At 51.3% G+C, this 18013-nt stretch overlaps 1 protein-coding gene across 1 annotated transcript; it reads right to left on the bottom strand.

The window, feature by feature from the left end:
• Positions 1–15609: 15609 nt before the first annotated feature.
• Positions 15610–17646, bottom strand: CCL19 (C-C motif chemokine ligand 19). Its single transcript, XM_004600390.2, has 3 exons — positions 17490–17646; positions 16146–16266; positions 15610–15981 (listed from the first exon to the last, which is right to left on the bottom strand). Exons 1-3 carry the CDS (start codon positions 17548–17550, stop codon positions 15879–15881), a joined length of 285 nt encoding a protein of 94 aa, XP_004600447.1. The 5' UTR covers positions 17551–17646; the 3' UTR covers positions 15610–15878.
• Positions 17647–18013: the final 367 nt, after the last annotated feature.

The raw sequence follows: 18013 nt of genomic DNA, 5'->3' as shown, positions 1-18013 counted from the left end.
CTAGTATAGACAGACCAAGCTTAGCGGTGGGCCACTAGTTGTAGGCAATGGCCTTGGCCAAGTCACTTAGTGACCAGAGGTCTGCAGCCTTTCCTCTCTGAGTTGAGCCCTACCTTTTTGTGACTTTTGTTCCCAGGGTCATTCAGTAGTATTGAGTGTTCTGCATGTGAGACATTTCGGGGCATAGGATGCAGCAGTAAAGAAGACAGGCAGCTCTCACCTTCAGAGGCGTTTTCTGGCTTGGAGATGCGGGTATGGAAAGAGTCACTGAGCATTATAGTAAATGTCTGACTGTGAAGTAGAGAGTGTGCTGTTGCAGTGCCCAGAGAGAGCAATTAAGCCTGTGTAAGAGGTAGGAAACAGCTGCAGGAGTTGCTGAGGAGGGATGAGGAGGGCCTGGAGCTGGACTGTAGGGGAGAATGGACAGAAAAGAAGTGAAATTTCAGACTGAAGTGTGGAAAGTGGATACACATACTCTCTCCATTCATGCCATCTTTTTTCTTTCTCCTTTTCCCTTTTGTACCTGTCTTTATCTGCCTGGGCCATAAACAGGTGCTAGACCAGTGGTTTTCAACCTTTTTGTGCCTGTGGACTGTAGTTGTCCATGCACTGGTAGTTGAAAACCAGTTGATAGGCATGTGGGTACCAGCTGGGCTTTATTTGAAGCATTACCACAGTCTGGGCACGGAGACAGTATGCTCCTGCCACACATACATACACACACACACACACAGAGCATGCACGCACACACACATCCTAGGCCCTTCCTTGGCTGGTGCTGTTGTGCTGCAGAGGGATCCCAGTGCTGCAAGGATTCAGACCACTCACACACGGGGCTCTCACTGGGGAACTTGGGGCTATTGCTGCTGAGACGCTTGTTGAAGAGACTGGGGACATGGATGAGAGTCTTGGAAAGGGGCTGAGAGAAAGGAGGCAAAGGATTGGGCTTACCTTGGCTGGGTGCTTCTGCAGTCTCCGGATGATAATCTTCACCCAGGGATGGGGTGTGCAGAGTCACTGGTGGTGACCTATCCATGTGAACCAGCCTGGAGTGGGAGAGAATGAAACAGCTCTGAAAACTCGGATTCCTGGAAGGTTTGGGTGTATGGGCCAGAAGCTGAGGACCATATTCAGGACCATTTCAGAGGCTTCCTTGGGGGGTGGGCCTCCTCAAGAAGGAAAATAGATGGGAAACCAAACCCCATGGGATGGAGGAGGTGTCGGGGAGAGGAAGAGCCTGTTTGATCTCAGTATCTGCAGCCATCCGTAATTTTGTTTGGTGGTTTTCTGGTTTGTGTTTTTGGACTGCACCCAGCAGTGCTTAGGACATATTCCTGGCTCTGCACTCAGGGATCACTCCTGGTTGGCCTCGGGAACCATATAGGGTGCCAGGGATCAAACCTGGATCAGCTGTGTGCAAGAAAGCACCCTACCCTCTGCACTATCTATTCAGTCCCTGTAGCCAGCCTTGAGGTGATAGGGACAACAAAGCACCAGAAACATCCCTCAGAATTGGATTCTGGTTCTCTAAGAGGCAGAGTTCTTGAGAGATCTTGGCAGCACTCAGAACTCTAGGGCGGGCAGTAGCATTAGGACTGGAGAGGGCTGTACCTCCTTCCAAGTGGGAAGGCCGTACCCCTGACTGCAGTTCAGAACACCTGTGTCCAGTGCATTTGGCATTCCTTGCCCCCCCCCCACCATAGGGCACTGCACTCCTCCCTGTTTAGAGGAGACGGCCACTAGAGAGGACCCCAGAGACTCTAGGTTCCCTCCAAGCACTGACACCTCTGGGTACAGGTGGGGTGCAGACATAGCGACATCATACAGTGTCTGTACTGGACATAGATATCCCACACCATACACACAGATGATGGGGATGAGCGTTTGCACGGGTGTTCCCACAGTTACCCACAGGGCACACCATTGGTACCCTTAGGCTCAGCTCTCCAAGACACTCCTGGACCTCCATGCTGACCTGAACTTGTCTCCTTTGCAGACACTCTACATGATGCACTGATCCCTGCTCTGTGCTCCCTCTTATCATTTTACCCTCTTTCCTTTCCAGGGGGACCAAGAAACCTGCATGCTGCGAGGAAGGGCGGTGGAGGACGGGTAGAGATGGACAAAAGGGTAGAAGCTCCAGCAGCAGCAAGGAGGCCTGCTTGTGGGGAGCCTGTGTAAGACGATGTGGGGCTGGACAGGGACAGCGCCAGAGTGACCATGAGGGTGAGGGGAAGTCCCCAGCGCGCGTGTGTGTGTGTGTGTGTGTGTGTGTGTGTGTGTGAGAGAGAGAGAGAGAGAGAGAGAGAGAGCCCCAGATGATGAAATCTTAATAAACACATTAAATAAAAATACTGATACCAGAGTTCACATAACTTCCTGTTTGGTAAACACCTGGGTGTGCTGGGAGGGTGTGATAATGTGATTGATAGAAGTTTATGTGTTCATTCAGGTGGCCAAAATATTTTTTTCCCAGAATGTTTTTTTTTTTTTGCCACACCCAGCAGTATTCAGCACTTACTCCTGGCTCTGCACTCAGGAATGACTCCTGACGGGCTTGAGAGACCATAAGGGGTGCCAAGGATTGAACCCAGGTCAGCTGTGTGCAAAGCAAGCACCCTATCTGCTGTATTATTACTCTGGTCTCTCTCCCCCAAGTCTTAATCTGCACTGTTCCAACCTTAAAAACAGTGGTCAAAGAAAGGACTCTATACCAACAGATAACTTTAAACTTCCTTTTTTTCCCTTCTTTTTTTTTTTGGGGGGGGTGCACACCTAGCGATGCTCAGGGGTTATTCCTGGCTCTGCACTCAGGAATTACTTCTGGCGGTGCTTGGGGGACCATATGGGGTCAGCCGTGTGCAAGGCAAACACCCTACCCGCTGTGCTATTGCTCCAGCCCCTTAAACTTCTTTTTTACCCTTTTATTTTTCCCTTTGATATGCTTTATCACTAAGATCTAGCCCCTGATACGATTTTCTTTTGACCTAGAAGTAGTTTATTATTTGTTTTTGTGAGGCAGGAAAGTTTTTTTTTAATTAATTAATTTATTTATTTTTATTTTATCACCATGTGGAAAGTTACAGAGTTCTCAGGTTTATGTCTTAGTTATACTGTATTCAAACACCATCCCTTCACCAGTGCCCATATTCCACCACCAAAGTCCCCGGTATACCCCCCGCCCCCCACCCCAACTGTATAACTGATGAATTCACTTCATTTTCTCTTCACCTTGATTACGTTCCATATTTCAACACAAAACTCACTATTGTTGTGGGAGTTATACACCCAAACAAGATAACCCTATTAAGGAAGCATTTGATAATTAGTTTTCCATTAAAAGATTGTATGTTTTCAGGTTTTAGAAAAGGTCGCACGGCCGCACGGCTTGGATGTGTCCCAGTCCCGAATCCCAGAGCCGTGTTAGTTGCTGCTCAGTGTCGCCAGGGCTCCATCTGGAGAAGGTGTGCAGGCTGCACCTCCTCCTTCCGGCTCCCCGGTGTTGTTGGCCCCAATTCGGGTCCGGAGCATTTTCCGGGACGCGTTGCTCACCAGAATGCCTGCCGCTCCTCTGTTGATTGTGGCAAGATGGCGCCGAGGGTGGGTCGAAGGCGTGACTTCCGGCAGCCGGGAAGAGGCAAGAAAGTTTTTATTGAAACTTACTTAGAAAGATGTGAGGGAAGAGAGAGAAGCACACGTTTGAGAGAGAACACAGGCTTCTCTAGTGAAATAAGTGAAGAAACATTGAGACAAGCAAGGGAGATATGAGTTAAGGGAGAACATGAACTTGGAGAAGGAGCCTAGTTTATCAAATTTCATTGGGTCCCCTCTCAGGATATCATCCTGTCCACCAGGTAGCTGTTTAACACATTGATTCCAACACATGCTCCTGTGTAAGTGGAAGAATTGTGTCTATGTGTTATATGTTTGTGTCTGTCTGCATCCTTGTGTTTGTCTTGTGACTGTACAGTTAAATATCTATGGTGTGTCCTTGATGTATATCTGCAATTGAATGCATGGTTTATTATGTGCCTCTGTGTGTGTGTGTGTGTGTGTGTGTGTGTGTGTGTGTATGTGTGTTTGGATGTACATATGTAGGTGGGTGAGGGTATAAATTGGTACTTTTTATCAGTTTGTTTTGGGGCCACATGTGGTGATGCTCAGGGATTACTCCTGGTTCTGCACTCAGGAATTACTCCTGGCAGTGCTCAGGCAACCGTCTGGGATGCCAGAGATTGAACCTGGGTTGGCCGTGTGCAAGGCAAATGCCCTATTCGCTGTAGGATGGCTCTGGCCCCTAGATTGTTACTTAGGTGTGTTCTTGTGGGTATGTGTTTTGGCTGCTTGCTCTTTCCCTTTGAGCTCTTGCCTCCACAAGGCCTGCAGGGGGCATCTAGTGCTTAGGGAAAAAAAGAATTATTGAGGCTTCTGGGTGTGTGTGTGTGTGTGTGTGTGTGTGTGTGTGTGTGTGTGTGTGTGTGTGTGTGTGTGTATGTTTTGGTGGGGAGGGCATGTTCTTGCCTTAGAATGCTAAACTGTTTGGTTCCAGACAGGAGCTGGAAATGAACAAGAAATGAGATGACTCAGCTCCTGAAAGTCCCGGATCCTGGGTGGGGGTGTTTTTTTATTTTTTATTTGTACCCCATCCTTCTCCAAACCCTCTGGCTATGTGCAGACTGTCCTGGCCCAAACAGGAGGGCAGAACTTGGCCCTGTGTTCCCAGAGTGTGGGTGGAACGTGGCACAGGACTTCTGGAGGTGACAGGACATAGGGATGGGGGGAAGTCTTGGGCAATAGTATATCCCCTTCCCTTCCTCCTGCCTTCTGGAGTCTGAAGTAATATCACTGCCAGGGTTTCCCGGAACCCCCCGCTCCTCTCGCCCCCTCCTTTGTTTCTCACAGTTTGGACTACTCTGATCCCAGGGCTCTGGGCCTGGGTTTGGGAGAAGTTCTGGAAACAAGAACTCCTGAAGCCAAAGCAGAAGGTGACTTATAGGGCTGAGATGGGGCGTCCTGCAGGGTCCAGGAAGGCTGCCTGGAGGAGGGAGCTCTGCCAGCTGTGGCTTTCCCCACCCTTCCCTCCTCTTGCTGTGTGCAGTGCTCACTTGTTTGGTTGTGGTGCTCTCTGGGAGCTGCTGTGGAGCTAATACAATGCTCCCTGGGGGATGCTCACATTTTTACATGCAGGGCTTGTAAAAATTACAGTTTGGTCACCCAGCTGTAATACTCTGGAGATCATAAGCTTTACAGACTGGAGCTGCTGGTGCCAGCGGGAGGCTCTGGGGATAGGATTTGAGGCCTCACACTGGGAGGCTGGGGCGTTTGCCACAAAGCCCTCTCCCAGGCCTCTCTTCCTGAGGTTTGAGGAGGGGTGAGGCAGGTGAGAGCACACCAGGCAGAGTGAACAGCAAGCGCGATGGCAGAGAGAAAGCACAGGGCTTGTCACTGATCCCAGTGTGGGGGCAGGGAGACAGGGTGAGCAGTAAGAGAGGTGATGTTTGGGTGGGGGGTGGGACCTGGCTCTTTCTGGCCAGATCTCCTTTCAGAAAGATTCTTGAGAACTGAGCCCTGGGGGGCCCGTCAGGACGGGACCTTCGAGTGGTGCTGGGAAAGAGGCCCAGATGCCAGACACTCAAAGAGGTGGAAAGCCTGGTGCCTGGTGACAAATCGGAATGATGGGGAACCAAGCCGGCTGAGGAGTGAGGAACTAGCAAATCGACTTCCGGCTTCCAGACGGCAGAGCCAACTGCCTGCTTGGGCCTTTCTCTCGGCTTGTTCCCCAAACCTCCCTCTGCACTTGGCAGTGCTTTTTCTAGTCACTCATCTCAGAAAAACGTCACCTCCGTCCCTCTTGCTGCGCAGACCTGCAGCCTGGTGCCGTCTGGGTTCCCTCCTGCCTTCGCTCGCAGCTCTTGACTCAGCCCCTCCCCTGTGTCCCAAGTGTGTCTCCTGCCCTCTGCTCTTCCCTGGATGCCAGCTTGCCACGCCTGCACATTTGAGGCATCCTCTGACTTCCCCACTGCCCAGTACAAGCCATTTTCTGAACTTCCAGAAAAATCTTCAACTCTTCTGAGATGTTTGTCCTCTGAGTAAATCTGTAAGCACAAAATCTACAGTCCTGGGGCTGGAGTGATAGCACAGTGGGTAGGGCGTTTGCCTTGTACGCGACCGACCCGGGTTCTAATCCCAGCATCCCATATGGTTCCCTGAGCACCGCCAGGGGTAATTCCTGAGTGCAGAGCCAGGAGTAACCCCTGTGCATCGCCAGGTGTGACCCCCCCCAAAAAAAAAAAATCTACAGTCCTCCATGTAGCCTTCAGACACTTGGGCCAGCGTGTGCCTGGGGGCTGCTGTTGGCCTCCCTACATCCCCTCTCCTCCTGGCTGACGTGGTCCAGCCACTCTTGGTTTTTGCTCCTTGAATGACTGCCTGCTTCTCCTTCAGATGTTAGCTTAAACGTCATCTTGGGTTTAGAGAGGCAGTATAGGTGTCTAGGTGCATGCCTTGCATGCTGATGACCCCAGTTCAATCCCTAGCACCACATGGTCTCCTGAGCACCCCTGGGGCATCCCAGGTAGCCAGCAGCACTGCAGGGTCTGAGCAGCTCTGCGTTCTCTGGCCTTTGCATTTCATCTTTGGCTTGGTTGATCGAGAATTGCTGGGAGGGACCCTGACCTCTTGAGCACCACTCAGTAGACCCTGTGCCCCCTTCCCTAGTTTTCTATTCAAATAAAATTTTCTTGGCCACCCATTTAAATTTAAAACATGCCAATGCCATCTCTATTGTTGGTTTTCATCTTTCTTGGCCATTTATTGTACCTTTCATATGCATCTCCAATTTGAAATTCCCTTCAAAATTTTTTTTTTATTATGGGACCAGAGTGATAGCACAGTGGATAGGGAGTTTGCCTTGCACATGGGCGACCCAGGTTCTATTCCTGGCATCCCATATGGTCCTCCGAGCACTACCAAGAGTAATTCCTGAGTGCAGAGCCAGGAGTAACCCATGAGCATTGCTGGATGTGGCCCCAAAAGACAAAATAAACAAACCAACAAACCAAAGCCTTTTGCTGCCATGCTCCTGGCTGGACTCCACTGCTCAGATGAGTCTCATTCAGAAATTAATCTGTTGAAAAACTTGGGTATGTGAGTTTTGTGACTGAAATTTCCAGGCTTTCACAGAGTTGGGTATGGGCTACTTCTCCCCTATCTTCCTGTACTTCTGGAAGCCCCAGCAGCCATGCACATGCCCCCAATTAAAAATTTAACTCTAGCTATATCACCTCATTAAAAATTTGGACACCCTGGAGTGTACCAGCTGCATCTCAAATTCTGCAACACTGATAAACCGCAAGTAGCACATCAGATTCGGTGGGATGTAATGTAGGAGGGCAGCTAATCTTGATTAAAAAAACATAAACACACAGAAGGCTTAATCTGTAATTTTAGTAATCTCTTAGTGATTTTAATAATCTCTCCACAAAGGCTTAATGGCTCCATGGTGAGATATAACAATCTTTACTAACTTTCTTTTAAGGAAACTTTTGGATTATTATTTTAGCAAATTATTTATAGCAAGCAATATAAAATAAAGTAGTGAAGGTTTTGGATGCAGGCTTAAGAAGTGGTTGGTTAAAAAAAAGGGGGGGCTCCGGGGTGGCAAAAATAAAAATTAAAAAAAAAAAGAAGTGGTTGGTAAAGTTGGAAATAATGGTGGTGGGAAGGTGGAATGGTGGTGGGATTGGCACTGGAATATTGAATATTGAATGTAACCAAACTGATGACTTAATAGTTATAAAGTTGAAAATAAAATAAAATGAATAATAAAGTAAAAAACTCCTGGACTCCGCACCAGGCTGTTTTCACTTGGGGCACCCCAGAGGGGGGTGGGTGAGAACCCTTCCTGCCCTAAGGAACCAAGCCAAGCCCCGACAGCCAACCTCCACTACTCAACCACTGCCATGCTCCAGGCCACTTTCCGGACACATTATAAGACACTTCCTACCCATTTTCATAATTACTCCACCATATTTGATGGAGTTCAGATAGTAAGCAACAAGTCATAGAGTAATAATATATATATGTATATATGCATATATATACATATATACGTATATATGTATATACACACACATACATACCTCTCAGAGAGCCCGGCAAGCTACAGAGAGTATCCCACCTGCAGGGGCAGAGCCTGGCAAGCTACATGTGGCATATTAGATAGGTCTCATTCCCCTGACCCTGAAAGAACCTCCAATTGTTGGGAAAAACAAGTAAGGAGAGGCTGCTAAAATCTCAGGGCTGGGAGGAATAGAGACCTTACTGGTGCCTGCTCGAGTAAATCGACAAACAACGGGATGACAGTGATATAGTGAAAGTAAAAAACAATTTCAAAAAATTATTTTGGTGGGAGGGTTTGGCTCTGTGCTGAAGGTCACTTCTTTGTTTGTTTTGTTCTGTTTTGGTTTTGGGCCACACCTGGCAATGCTCAGGGGTTACTTCTGGCTCTGCATTCAGGAATTACTCCTGGCAGTGCTTGGGAGGACCATATGTGATGCTGGGGTTTGAACCCAGATTGGTCATGTGCCAGGCAAGCACCCTACCCACTGTATTGTCGCTCCCACTGCCCTTCTCCCTTCCCTTAAATTTTTAGGGAATGTTTGGGAAGTAGGACATTGAATGTCATAGAAATTGTTATACAATGAGATGTTTATCTTTTTGTTGTTTATCTTTTTCTCACAAAATTAGCTCCTTTTTGTTGGCATAAGTCACTCATGGAATGAATTTCATTGCAGAAAGTTTACATGCTAATTTTTCTAATCTCCTTTGCAGCTAGGGCATATGGTTAATAAGTGTTTCTCTTCAAGGACTATTGGCAAGGAAGGTGTGGACGTCGATGTGGAGGTCTCGTTCTGTTCAGCAGGGAGAACCCTTTGTGGGGCTAAGAAGGGGATGCAGCCAAATGAACAGAGGCAGAGCCCGGAGGAAGGAGAAAAGGCATTTATTCTATGGCAGTTACAGTATTTATACCTTCCTGCTGGGAGGAGGTGGTATAGTATGCATGCCGGGGACCCTCAATAGAAATGCAGGGTGTGGCATGGGGTTAGCTAGTGATAAACAAATGCTGATAGGATAAAATCAGTAAGATTAGGAGTGGCAACCTTTGCTAGGTGTGGCATGGGGTTAGTTAGTGATAAACAAATAGTGACAGGATAAGATCAGTAAGGTAAAATGGCTCTCTACAGGAAGGGACGTGGAAGAAAGTTAGCAGAGACATTAGGGAATCCATTTTTTTTGGGTGGGGTAATTTTTAGACTACACCTGGTGGTGCTCAGGACTTACTCCTGGCTCTATGCTCAGGGATCACTCCTAGCAGGTCTGGGGTGCTGGGATTGAATCCAGGTTGGTCACATGCAAGGCAAGCACCCTACCCATTGTACTACCTTTCCAGCTCCTAAGGAATCAATTTTTATAGTGGTGAGAGTGTGGTGAAAGTATTGCCACTTTCTAGAGGTTGCTGTAGCTGTGGGAGATGGAATCTGGGAACTGGCTGCTCCCCTAACATTTTGGGTCCTTGGGGCAACAGTACCAATGCTAGCCATGCATCTAAATATTTCCAAGGTATAAACCGAGCCAGTACGTTGTTAAATGAAAATATGCCTATCTTCCTGACTTGAAATATAGAATATTTTAAAAATAACTTGCAGGTCTAATTCAAATAGACAATTCGTGTTTTCTCTTTCTTTCTTTCTTTTTTTTTTTTTTTTTTTTTTTTTTTTTTTGCTTTTTGGGTCACACCCAGCGATGCTCAGGGGTTACTCCTGGCTTTGCACTCAGGAATTACTCCCGGCAGTGCTTGGGGGACCATATGGGATGCCGGGGATCGAACCCGGGTCGGCCGCGTGCAAGGCAAACGCCCTACCCGCTGTGCTATCGCTCCGGCCCCTCTTTCTTTCTTTCTTTCTTTCTTTCTTTCTTTCTTTCTTTCTTTCTTTCTTTCTTTCTTTCTTTCTTTCTTTCTTTCTTTCTTTCTTTCTTTCTTTCTTTCTTTCTTTCTTTCTTTCTTTCTTTCTTTCTCTCTTTCTTTCTTTCTTTCTTTCTTTCTTTCTTTCTTTCTTTCTCTCTTTCTCTCTTTCTTCCTTCCTTCCTTCCTTTCTTTCTTTCTTTCTTTCTTTCTTTCTTTCTTTCTTTCTTTCTTTCTTTCTTTCTTTCTTTCTTTCTTTCTTTCTTTCTTTCTTTCTTTCTTTCTTTCTTTCTTTTTTTTGTGTGTGGGTACACCCAGCAGTGCTCATGGCTCTGTACTCAGGGAGCAGTCCTGGGAGGGGGGGCTCAGGGAACCATGTGGGGTACTGGGGATCGAACCCTGGTTGAATGCATGAAAAGCATGCGCCTTGCCTGCTGGACTATCCGAATGGAGCTTTCTGGAGTTTTATGCTGGAAGGATGTGGTCAGCGGAGAGCCACTTTCCAGTCAGCATCAGCCTTGTCCCCTTTCCTTCGCCCACTCTCCTCTTCCCATCCTCAGTTCCACAACGTACCATGAAAGGTGCAATACAGGCACTCCAGACCCCTGCATACACCCCCTCTGCGGTGTGAGTGGACACAGCCTCGGAGTCTTGGTCTCTGCCTACAGAATGGGACTAGGGATCTCACTGCACATGGCTGTTCGGTGGAGGCACAGGAAGGAAGACCAGGCTAGAGGAGACGCAGAGACGGTGGTGGACAATGGGTACCTTAGTACTGGTGCAGTGTAGTAACTTTGTGTATTGACACGGCAACCTTTAACACTATTGGAACTGCCTAAACTCTGATAAATAGAAACAATGATTTTTCCAAAACAGTTTGATAAAGAAGATACAATGCACAGAAAGCATTGAGCTTAGAGCCTGGCATGTGGTCAGCACCCCAAAGTAATGATTGTCCTTCTCCCCAAGGATCACTTTCTTAGACCTGGCCCTGCTGGTGGGTTGGTTCAGAGAGGGGGTACATGGAGCAGCTAAGAGTCTGGAGTTGCCCAAGGAGGACCCCCTGCCTGGCCAGGTTACCAGCTTCCTGGCTGGCATGTTATGCTTCTCTGCCCCTCAATTTCCTCCTCTGTCATATGAGAAAGTTCCAGGTCCCTCAAGCAGTGCCCGTGAGGAATCGACCAGAACACAGAGCCCCATCCTTTCGTGGGGATGGTCTCAGGGCCGTGGATGTTCTCTGGCTAGAGCAGGGTCTCTCTGTCCCGCAGGGGTCTTGGGGAGGAAATCCCCCAGGGGAATCCTGCTTCTTTGTGAGACACTGAGTTTTGAAGGTTTTCTGACTGTCTCTGAGTTTCCCGGAGGCAAAGAAGGGGGGCCTGGGGTGGAGGGGCTTATCGGAAAAGAAAAACCCCAACATGATACAATAAAAAATATGATCAGAATCACATGGCAGCTCTGATCAAACACAGCCGGGCACAGAGGCACAGCCATGGCTGGGAACTGGATGTGCTCTGGGGGCGTGAGGGGGTGGGGCCGGCCCGTGGGAAAGGACCACATTCGGTTCCAGTGGCTGGGAATCCAATGTGTTCTGGGACTTGTTCTGTGCCAGACCCTGTGCAGAACACTGCTGCCAACAGAAACAGACAGGGATCCTTTGCTTTGTTTTGAGCTCCCAGTGGTGCTCAGGGCTCAGGGAATTGAACTCAGGTTGGCGGTGTACAAGGCAAGTAAGTGCTTTACCCGCTCCCCTGTCTCTCCAGTTCCTGGACTGGCTGAAGCGTTTTGTCCCGCATACGGGCTGTGCGGTGGACAACTCCCTGAACGTCAGGCTGTTGCAGGCAGCAGCATCCTGGTAGGGAAGCTGGGAGCCCATTCCACCCGGCCCAGAGCCGGCAGCCTCCTCCTTGCCAGGAAGGGAGGGCGGGAGGCTCCAGGCCTGACAAACTCAGACTCGGTCATGATGGAAGATATCACTGAGTCCCCGTGTGAGGCCGGAGAGAGTGTGGAGTGATTGAAGCCAAGAGCTGAGACCATCCTTGGAATGGGACATGGGATGTGACAAGTGACAGGTTGCAGGGCTTAGCCTTCACTCGGAGATAAAGAGATAGGCGTGGGTGAGCAGCGGGTGGTGGACCGAGGGTGGGGAAAGGGATGGAGATTCCCAGCCAGCTGGAGGCTCGGATGCAGGGGACGGAGCCCGGGGCTGGAGAAGCAGAGGTGGAGGAGACCTGGGGCTTGCTCCCTTTGGGGGACTCTGGTGCCAGCCTCCTCAGGCTTCTTCAGAATTTTCATCCCCCAGGCCCCAGGGCTGTCAGGTGCTTCACTAGCTCTAGATCATGTCCTTGCTTTGACCCTCAGCTTCCCCTTCGTTCCCAAGGGAGCTCTCTGGGGCCCCAGGAAGCAGGTATTACAGAGCAGGGGTTTAGTTTAAGACACAAAGATTTGGAGTCAGTCTTTGAAGAGATTCCTTTTTTGGGGGGCGGGGGGATCTGGGGAAAGGTGTTGGTTCACATCCGGCAGTGCTCAAGGCTTACTCTTGGCTCTGCACTCAGGGATCACTCCTGGTGGTGCTTGGGAGGCCCTATGGGATATTGGGCCTGAGTCAGCCTCCTTAATCCCTCCCTGTCTTTCTGGCCCAGACTGAAGGGATTCTTAAAAGTTAAGTCTTTACCCTCATGTGACAGATGGGGGACTGGAAGAAAGCTCCCCAGCTGCCACAGTGAGGGGCCAAGTGGGATTAAGGACTGGTGGGAGAGGGGGCAAGGCACTGAGATAGGGTTCCAGTTGTTCCCAGGGGCATGTTAGGGGATCTGACCTGGAAGCACCTGTCCCAGCACCCCACCTGCTTCCCTCTTCTGTCTGTGTCCCAGGGCCCGAGGGATGGTGCTGTCACGCTGGGCAGGATGCTTCCTGCTTGGCCTGCTGGGGAAGAAGTGAGTCCTGTGCACCCCCCACAACTGTGCTCATCTTCCGCCTGTTGGGATTCAGGGCAAGGGGCCAGGGGGGTCTGGAGCTGGGCCTGCTGGAACTCCATGGCCAGCTGCCTTGATGGATGGCCTAATGGATGTGGGGAGACAGGGGTGACGGGAGGTAATGGCTGGATGCTCGGATGCATGAACGCATGGGTGGTTTCTCCCAGACAGCCCAGCCACCCTTCCCTGCCGGCTCACCTGTTTCTTGAGAGCTCAACCTTCCCTACCCCTTGTGCCTCTCTGACACCTATACTTGGGCTACTGAGGGACGCAAGTCCAGCCGAAGGAGAGTCCAAGGAGTGTCTGCTGGTGAGGGGCCCCCCAGTCTATCCTGTGCTCTCCCCCACCCCCACCCTCCAGCTACCCGGGCCTGACTTTGCTCCCACATGAAGGGGATTGGGGTAATGATGGCTGCCCTTCCCCAGACCTGGGGCTCTGTTCCGCACCTCGCAGACTTGTTACTCCCAGCTGGACAGGCCCATGGATGAGGCGGGGGGGGGTCCACAAGCAGCCCCTGAGCACCAGCCAAGCTGAGCCAGAGCAGCCTGCAGTGAACTTGAGTCATAGGAAGTGTTGTCCTCCACGATGCTTTTCTTCTTCCCCTTCTGAGCATGTCCCTCCATCTTGGGATTCCCCTGGGGCTGAGGTGGGCTGTAGGGCCCTGGTGGGTGCCTCCATGCTCTCTTTCCTTGCTCCCACATCTGCTGCTTCCACATGCAGGCCCCTCTTCTTCCCCCCGACTGCTGGCTCGTGCAGCTGTCCATGAGAATTCTTGAGAATCTGCTCCTCAGCCTTGTCTGTGGGGCTAGACCTGCCCCAGGTGGCCGAGCTGGAGTGGAGATCCCTCTAGCTTATTTTCCCGTGTGGTGCCGGAACCTCACCTAGGCAAGGTGGGAGCTTTGCCACTGAGCCACAGCACCCTATCCCTGGATTTATTATTATTATTATTATTATTATTATTATTTTGCTTTTTGGGTCACACCCAGCAATGCTCAGGGATTACTCCTGGTTCTGCACTCAGGAATTACTCCTGGTAGTGCTTGGGGGACCATATGAGATGCCAGGGATCGAACCTGGGTCGGCCGCGTGCAAGGCAAACGCCCTACCCGCTGTGCTATCGCTCCGGCCCCTTATTTTTTTTTTTTTGAGACCATGCTCTGTTTATAATTTTTTTTGGGGGAAGGCACACTCGGTGGTGCTCAGGGCTTACTCCTGGCTTTGCACTTAGGAATCACTCCTGGTGGGCTCGGAGGACCATATGGGATGTCAGAGGCTGAACCGGCCTTGGCTGTGTACAAGGCCCTACTGCTGGATCCCTGGAGACCACACTCTGTTTGGAGAGATGAGTTTTCACCCTAGACTCCCAGTCCCCCCTCACATAGTTGTTTTAATTTTTTTGCTTTTTGGGTCACACCTAGCAATGCACAGGGATTATTCCTGGCTCATACATTCAGGAATTAGTCCTGGCAGTGCTTGGGGAACCGTATGGGATGCTGGGAATTGAACCCGGGTCGGCCATGTGCAAGGCAAATGCCCTACCTGCTGTGCTATTGCTCCAGCCCTGCACATAGTTATTTTAACCTTTCATGTGATGTAAGGGATTGAATTCAGGGTCTCGAATGTACAGGGCGAGTGGGCCACCGGTGAGTTACAGCCCCAGCCCCTCATGCAGTTTTTCACTCTCTCTCTCTGCCTTCTGTCTTTTATTTTGGGTCACACCCAGCAGTGCTCAGGGCTTACTCCTGGCTCTGCTCACGAGTCACTCCTGGTGATGCTGGGAGACCATTTGTAGTGTCAGAGATCTAACCGGGGTCAGTTGCATTCCAGGCAAACACATAATCTCTGAACTATCTCTCTGGCTCAGTTATTCATTCTCAAGACAAATATCCACCGAGTGGCTACTTCATGCCACACCATGTCACCAGGGAGACAGTGGAAACCAAAGTAGATTCCCACCTAGGAACTCTGACAAACCAGAGGTATAACTAACTCGGTGTGATGGAGGAATGGGGGCAGGTGGGGTGGGAGAGCAGCTCTGGATGCTTGGCAGGGACAAAGGTCTGTCACCCAGTCTCAAGTCAAGGAAGGCTTCCTGGAAGAAGAGTCATTTAGACCCAGATGGGAAGCCAGGAGGGCAAAAGAGAGAATTGATGTAGACAGAGGGAGAGGCTTGGGTGGGTGGGCACTTTCCTCCCAGGCGTTTGTTATGGGGGTGGAGTGGGGGAAACCCTTGCTCCCACCCTCACCATGAGATCAGGTTCCCCACAAACTCTCCCCAGGGATACCTGATCCCTGACACACCTGGATGGCTGAGCACCTGGGAGGGTGAGACAGTCTGGGCTTGGTCAGGGAGCCGACACAGGTTGAGTGTCGCTGAACCGTGGGGAAGAGGAGATTGTGGGAACTGACTCAGAGAACTTGGGGAGTCTGCTGGGCTGCAGGGTAGAACTCTCCTGCCGGTCCGCCTCCCGCTTCCTGTCCCAGCCTTCCCACACAGACGACAGACAGTGCTCAGATCTGGGGGTGCCAGCTGGGCTTTATTGGCAGCGTCGTGGTGTGGGAACTGAGGCACTGTGTGCCCGCCAAGCACACGCACGCATGCACACAGGCATGTATGCTTGCACGCATGCACACATGCACGCAGGCAAGCGCACACGCACGCAGGCACGCACGCACGCGCACTCCCCGACACCCCATCCGCTGCCCCGCTGAGGTCTCTGCAGCGACACTGGAGCTGGAGATCTGGCTATTCCTCTGATTCTCCGCTCCCCAGGGCCCCGGGAATGCAATCCCTCACACAGGTGGGGTTCCTTCCAGGGCAGATGCGGGAGCTAACTGCTCAGGGGCTTGTTCTGCAGAAAGGGGAGTGGGGAAGGAGAAACAAGTAATTGGTGGGGGGGTGTCTTAGGCAGAGGCTGGGAGGAATGGGCCGCGCTGAGGGCTCAGGCTTGCTTGGCGTTTTGCCTCTGCAGTCTCTGGATGATGCGGTTCACCCAGGGCTGGTCTGGGGGTGCACAGAGCTGGTGGTCTCTCAGCGTGGTGAACCTGGAGTGAGAGGGCACAGGGCAGAGAGGATGGACCCAGGAAACCCAGCTTCCCAGCGGACTGTGGTTGGAACCCCGCTCGGGTGGGCAGTTTCAGGGGGTTCCAGGAAGGGGTTGCGCTTGCGAGGAAGAGAGGGAGGAGTGGGGCCGTGCCCCGAGACTCACACCACGGCAGGCATCCTGCAGCCATCCTTGAGGTAGCGGAAGGCCTTCACGATCTTCCAGGGGATGAGGCGCTGAGTTACCGAGAGACAGCAGTCTTCTGCGTCATTGGCACCCGCCAGAGCTGGGGGCCGAAGGAAAAGAGAGGGAAGGTAGTGTTGGACACGTGGAATCCCGGGAGTCGAGGTTACTGTCATTGTAGGGGATGAAAAGCTCCCCTTGCTCAGTGCGGGTGGAGATCCCTGGGACCAGTTTGCCCCTACAGTCCATAGTCTTGCTGGTTATTATTATTATTGGTTTGGGGGCCTCACCTGGTGATGCCCAGGTGTTACTCCTGACTCTGTACCCAGGAATTAGTCCTGGCAGTCCTTAGGGTACCATGTGAAATGTGGGGGGCCAAATCCATGTAGGCTACATGCGAGACAAACGCCCTACCTGCTGGACTATCATTCCTGCCCCTCTTGCAGGTTAGTGAAGGTCTCAGAGTACTTTTTTTGATGGTGTATTTTGGGCCACACCTGGGGGGTATTCAGGGATCATCTTTGGCTCTGAGCTCAGGGATCACTTCTTATGGTGCTAGGGGCACAGTTATGAGTGCCAGGTAAGTCCTCTACCCTTCACTACTGTCTCTCTGGTCTCTGAAGTATTTCTAAGCTACTGGGTGAACAGACACGCTGTCCTGTTCCCCCCACCTCTTTCAACTTCCTCTTGATCTCTTGCAAATTGGTGCTGGTCACCAGTGGGCTTGGGGTGGGGTGGGGGATGGGGTCGCAGGGTTGGGGTAGCAGGAAGATGGCGGCCAAAGCTTTAGGAATTGCTGAGTGTTTGGGTTATGAGCCCTGCCTCTGTGTCTCCCATCCTCTCCACCTCCAACCCATATATACTGCTCTCTGCTTTTGCCTGCAAAACGGAGGCAGCAGGAAAGAGAGCCTGCAGAGAGCAGGGCAGACATAAGCTCTGAGATACCCCACCACATGCTCACAGTGGAATTTTGGGACCCAGATACACCCACAGGGCTGGAGAGATCATACAGTGGGTGCAGCGCTTGCCTTGCACATGGCCAGCCTGGATTTTACCCCGAGCCCCACCAGGAATGATCCCTGAGCACAGAACCAGGAGTAAGCCCTGAGCTCCCAGGAAGGTGCCCTGTACCTAAACACACACACACACACACACACACACACACACACACACACACACACACACAGAGGACCAGATACACCCACACTCAGAAGGGAACCCCAAGTTCACAGGCAGCCCCAACTCGCAAGATGCTTCACGTCCGGCACCAAGAGCAGTCAGACGTTTAACTCCCACTTCCTGTCGCTGTAGCCCTGCCGCACTTACCCGGGCTACTCCAGAGAAACAGCAGGCTGAGGACCAGTAGGGGAGCCACAGGCAAGGCCATGGGCGGCAGGCGGACTGCAGGGACTGTGAGTGGAGTGACGGGCTGGAAAGCAGGAGTCGGCAGGGTTGCTGGAGAGCGGTCCTGTCCTGGGGTGGACGCAGGGGACTGGGACGAGTGTGGAAGCCGTGAGCCTGTGGACTGTGACTGCTTCCTATTTATGTCCCTGGAACTTTCACTTTCTTTGCTCAGAAATCCCCTCACTGTGTTCCCTGGATCCCCCTTGCGCCCTCCTCCTTGGATGGAACCTGACCCTGCCCTCCTCTCTCCTGCCTCAGAGTTCCCCCCTCCCTACCCAGGCCCCCCTTCTGCTTTCCTCAGCTTCAGCTCTGACAACCTAGGCTGGCTGCAGACTGACCAAGAGAAGGAGAACCTGGGGGGCTTGCTCCGGAGATGGGGTCTGATTGTCACCTCTTGGGGTGGGGGAGTGTTGGGCTGGCTGTCCGAGGTGATGGTCAGGATGGTA

This window comes from Sorex araneus, chromosome 1 (genome assembly GCF_027595985.1).
Source record: "Sorex araneus isolate mSorAra2 chromosome 1, mSorAra2.pri, whole genome shotgun sequence".
In the NCBI taxonomy this organism is placed as follows: domain Eukaryota; kingdom Metazoa; phylum Chordata; class Mammalia; order Eulipotyphla; family Soricidae; genus Sorex; species Sorex araneus.
This window is presented reverse-complemented; position numbering and strand designations above follow the sequence as displayed.

Excerpts from the sequence above, each read along its gene's own strand:
- CCL19 (XM_004600390.2), bottom strand. The coding sequence starts at position 17,550 with ATGGCCTTGCCTGTGGCTCCCCTACTGGTCCTCAGCCTGCTGTTTCTC. Across the intron at positions 16,267-17,489 it reads GTTTCTCTGGAGTAGCCCGG|CTCTGGCGGGTGCCAATGAC; the intron begins GTAAGTGCGGCA and ends TTCGGCCCCCAG. Across the intron at positions 15,982-16,145 it reads TGCAGGATGCCTGCCGTGGT|GTTCACCACGCTGAGAGACC; the intron begins GTGAGTCTCGGG and ends CTCTCACTCCAG.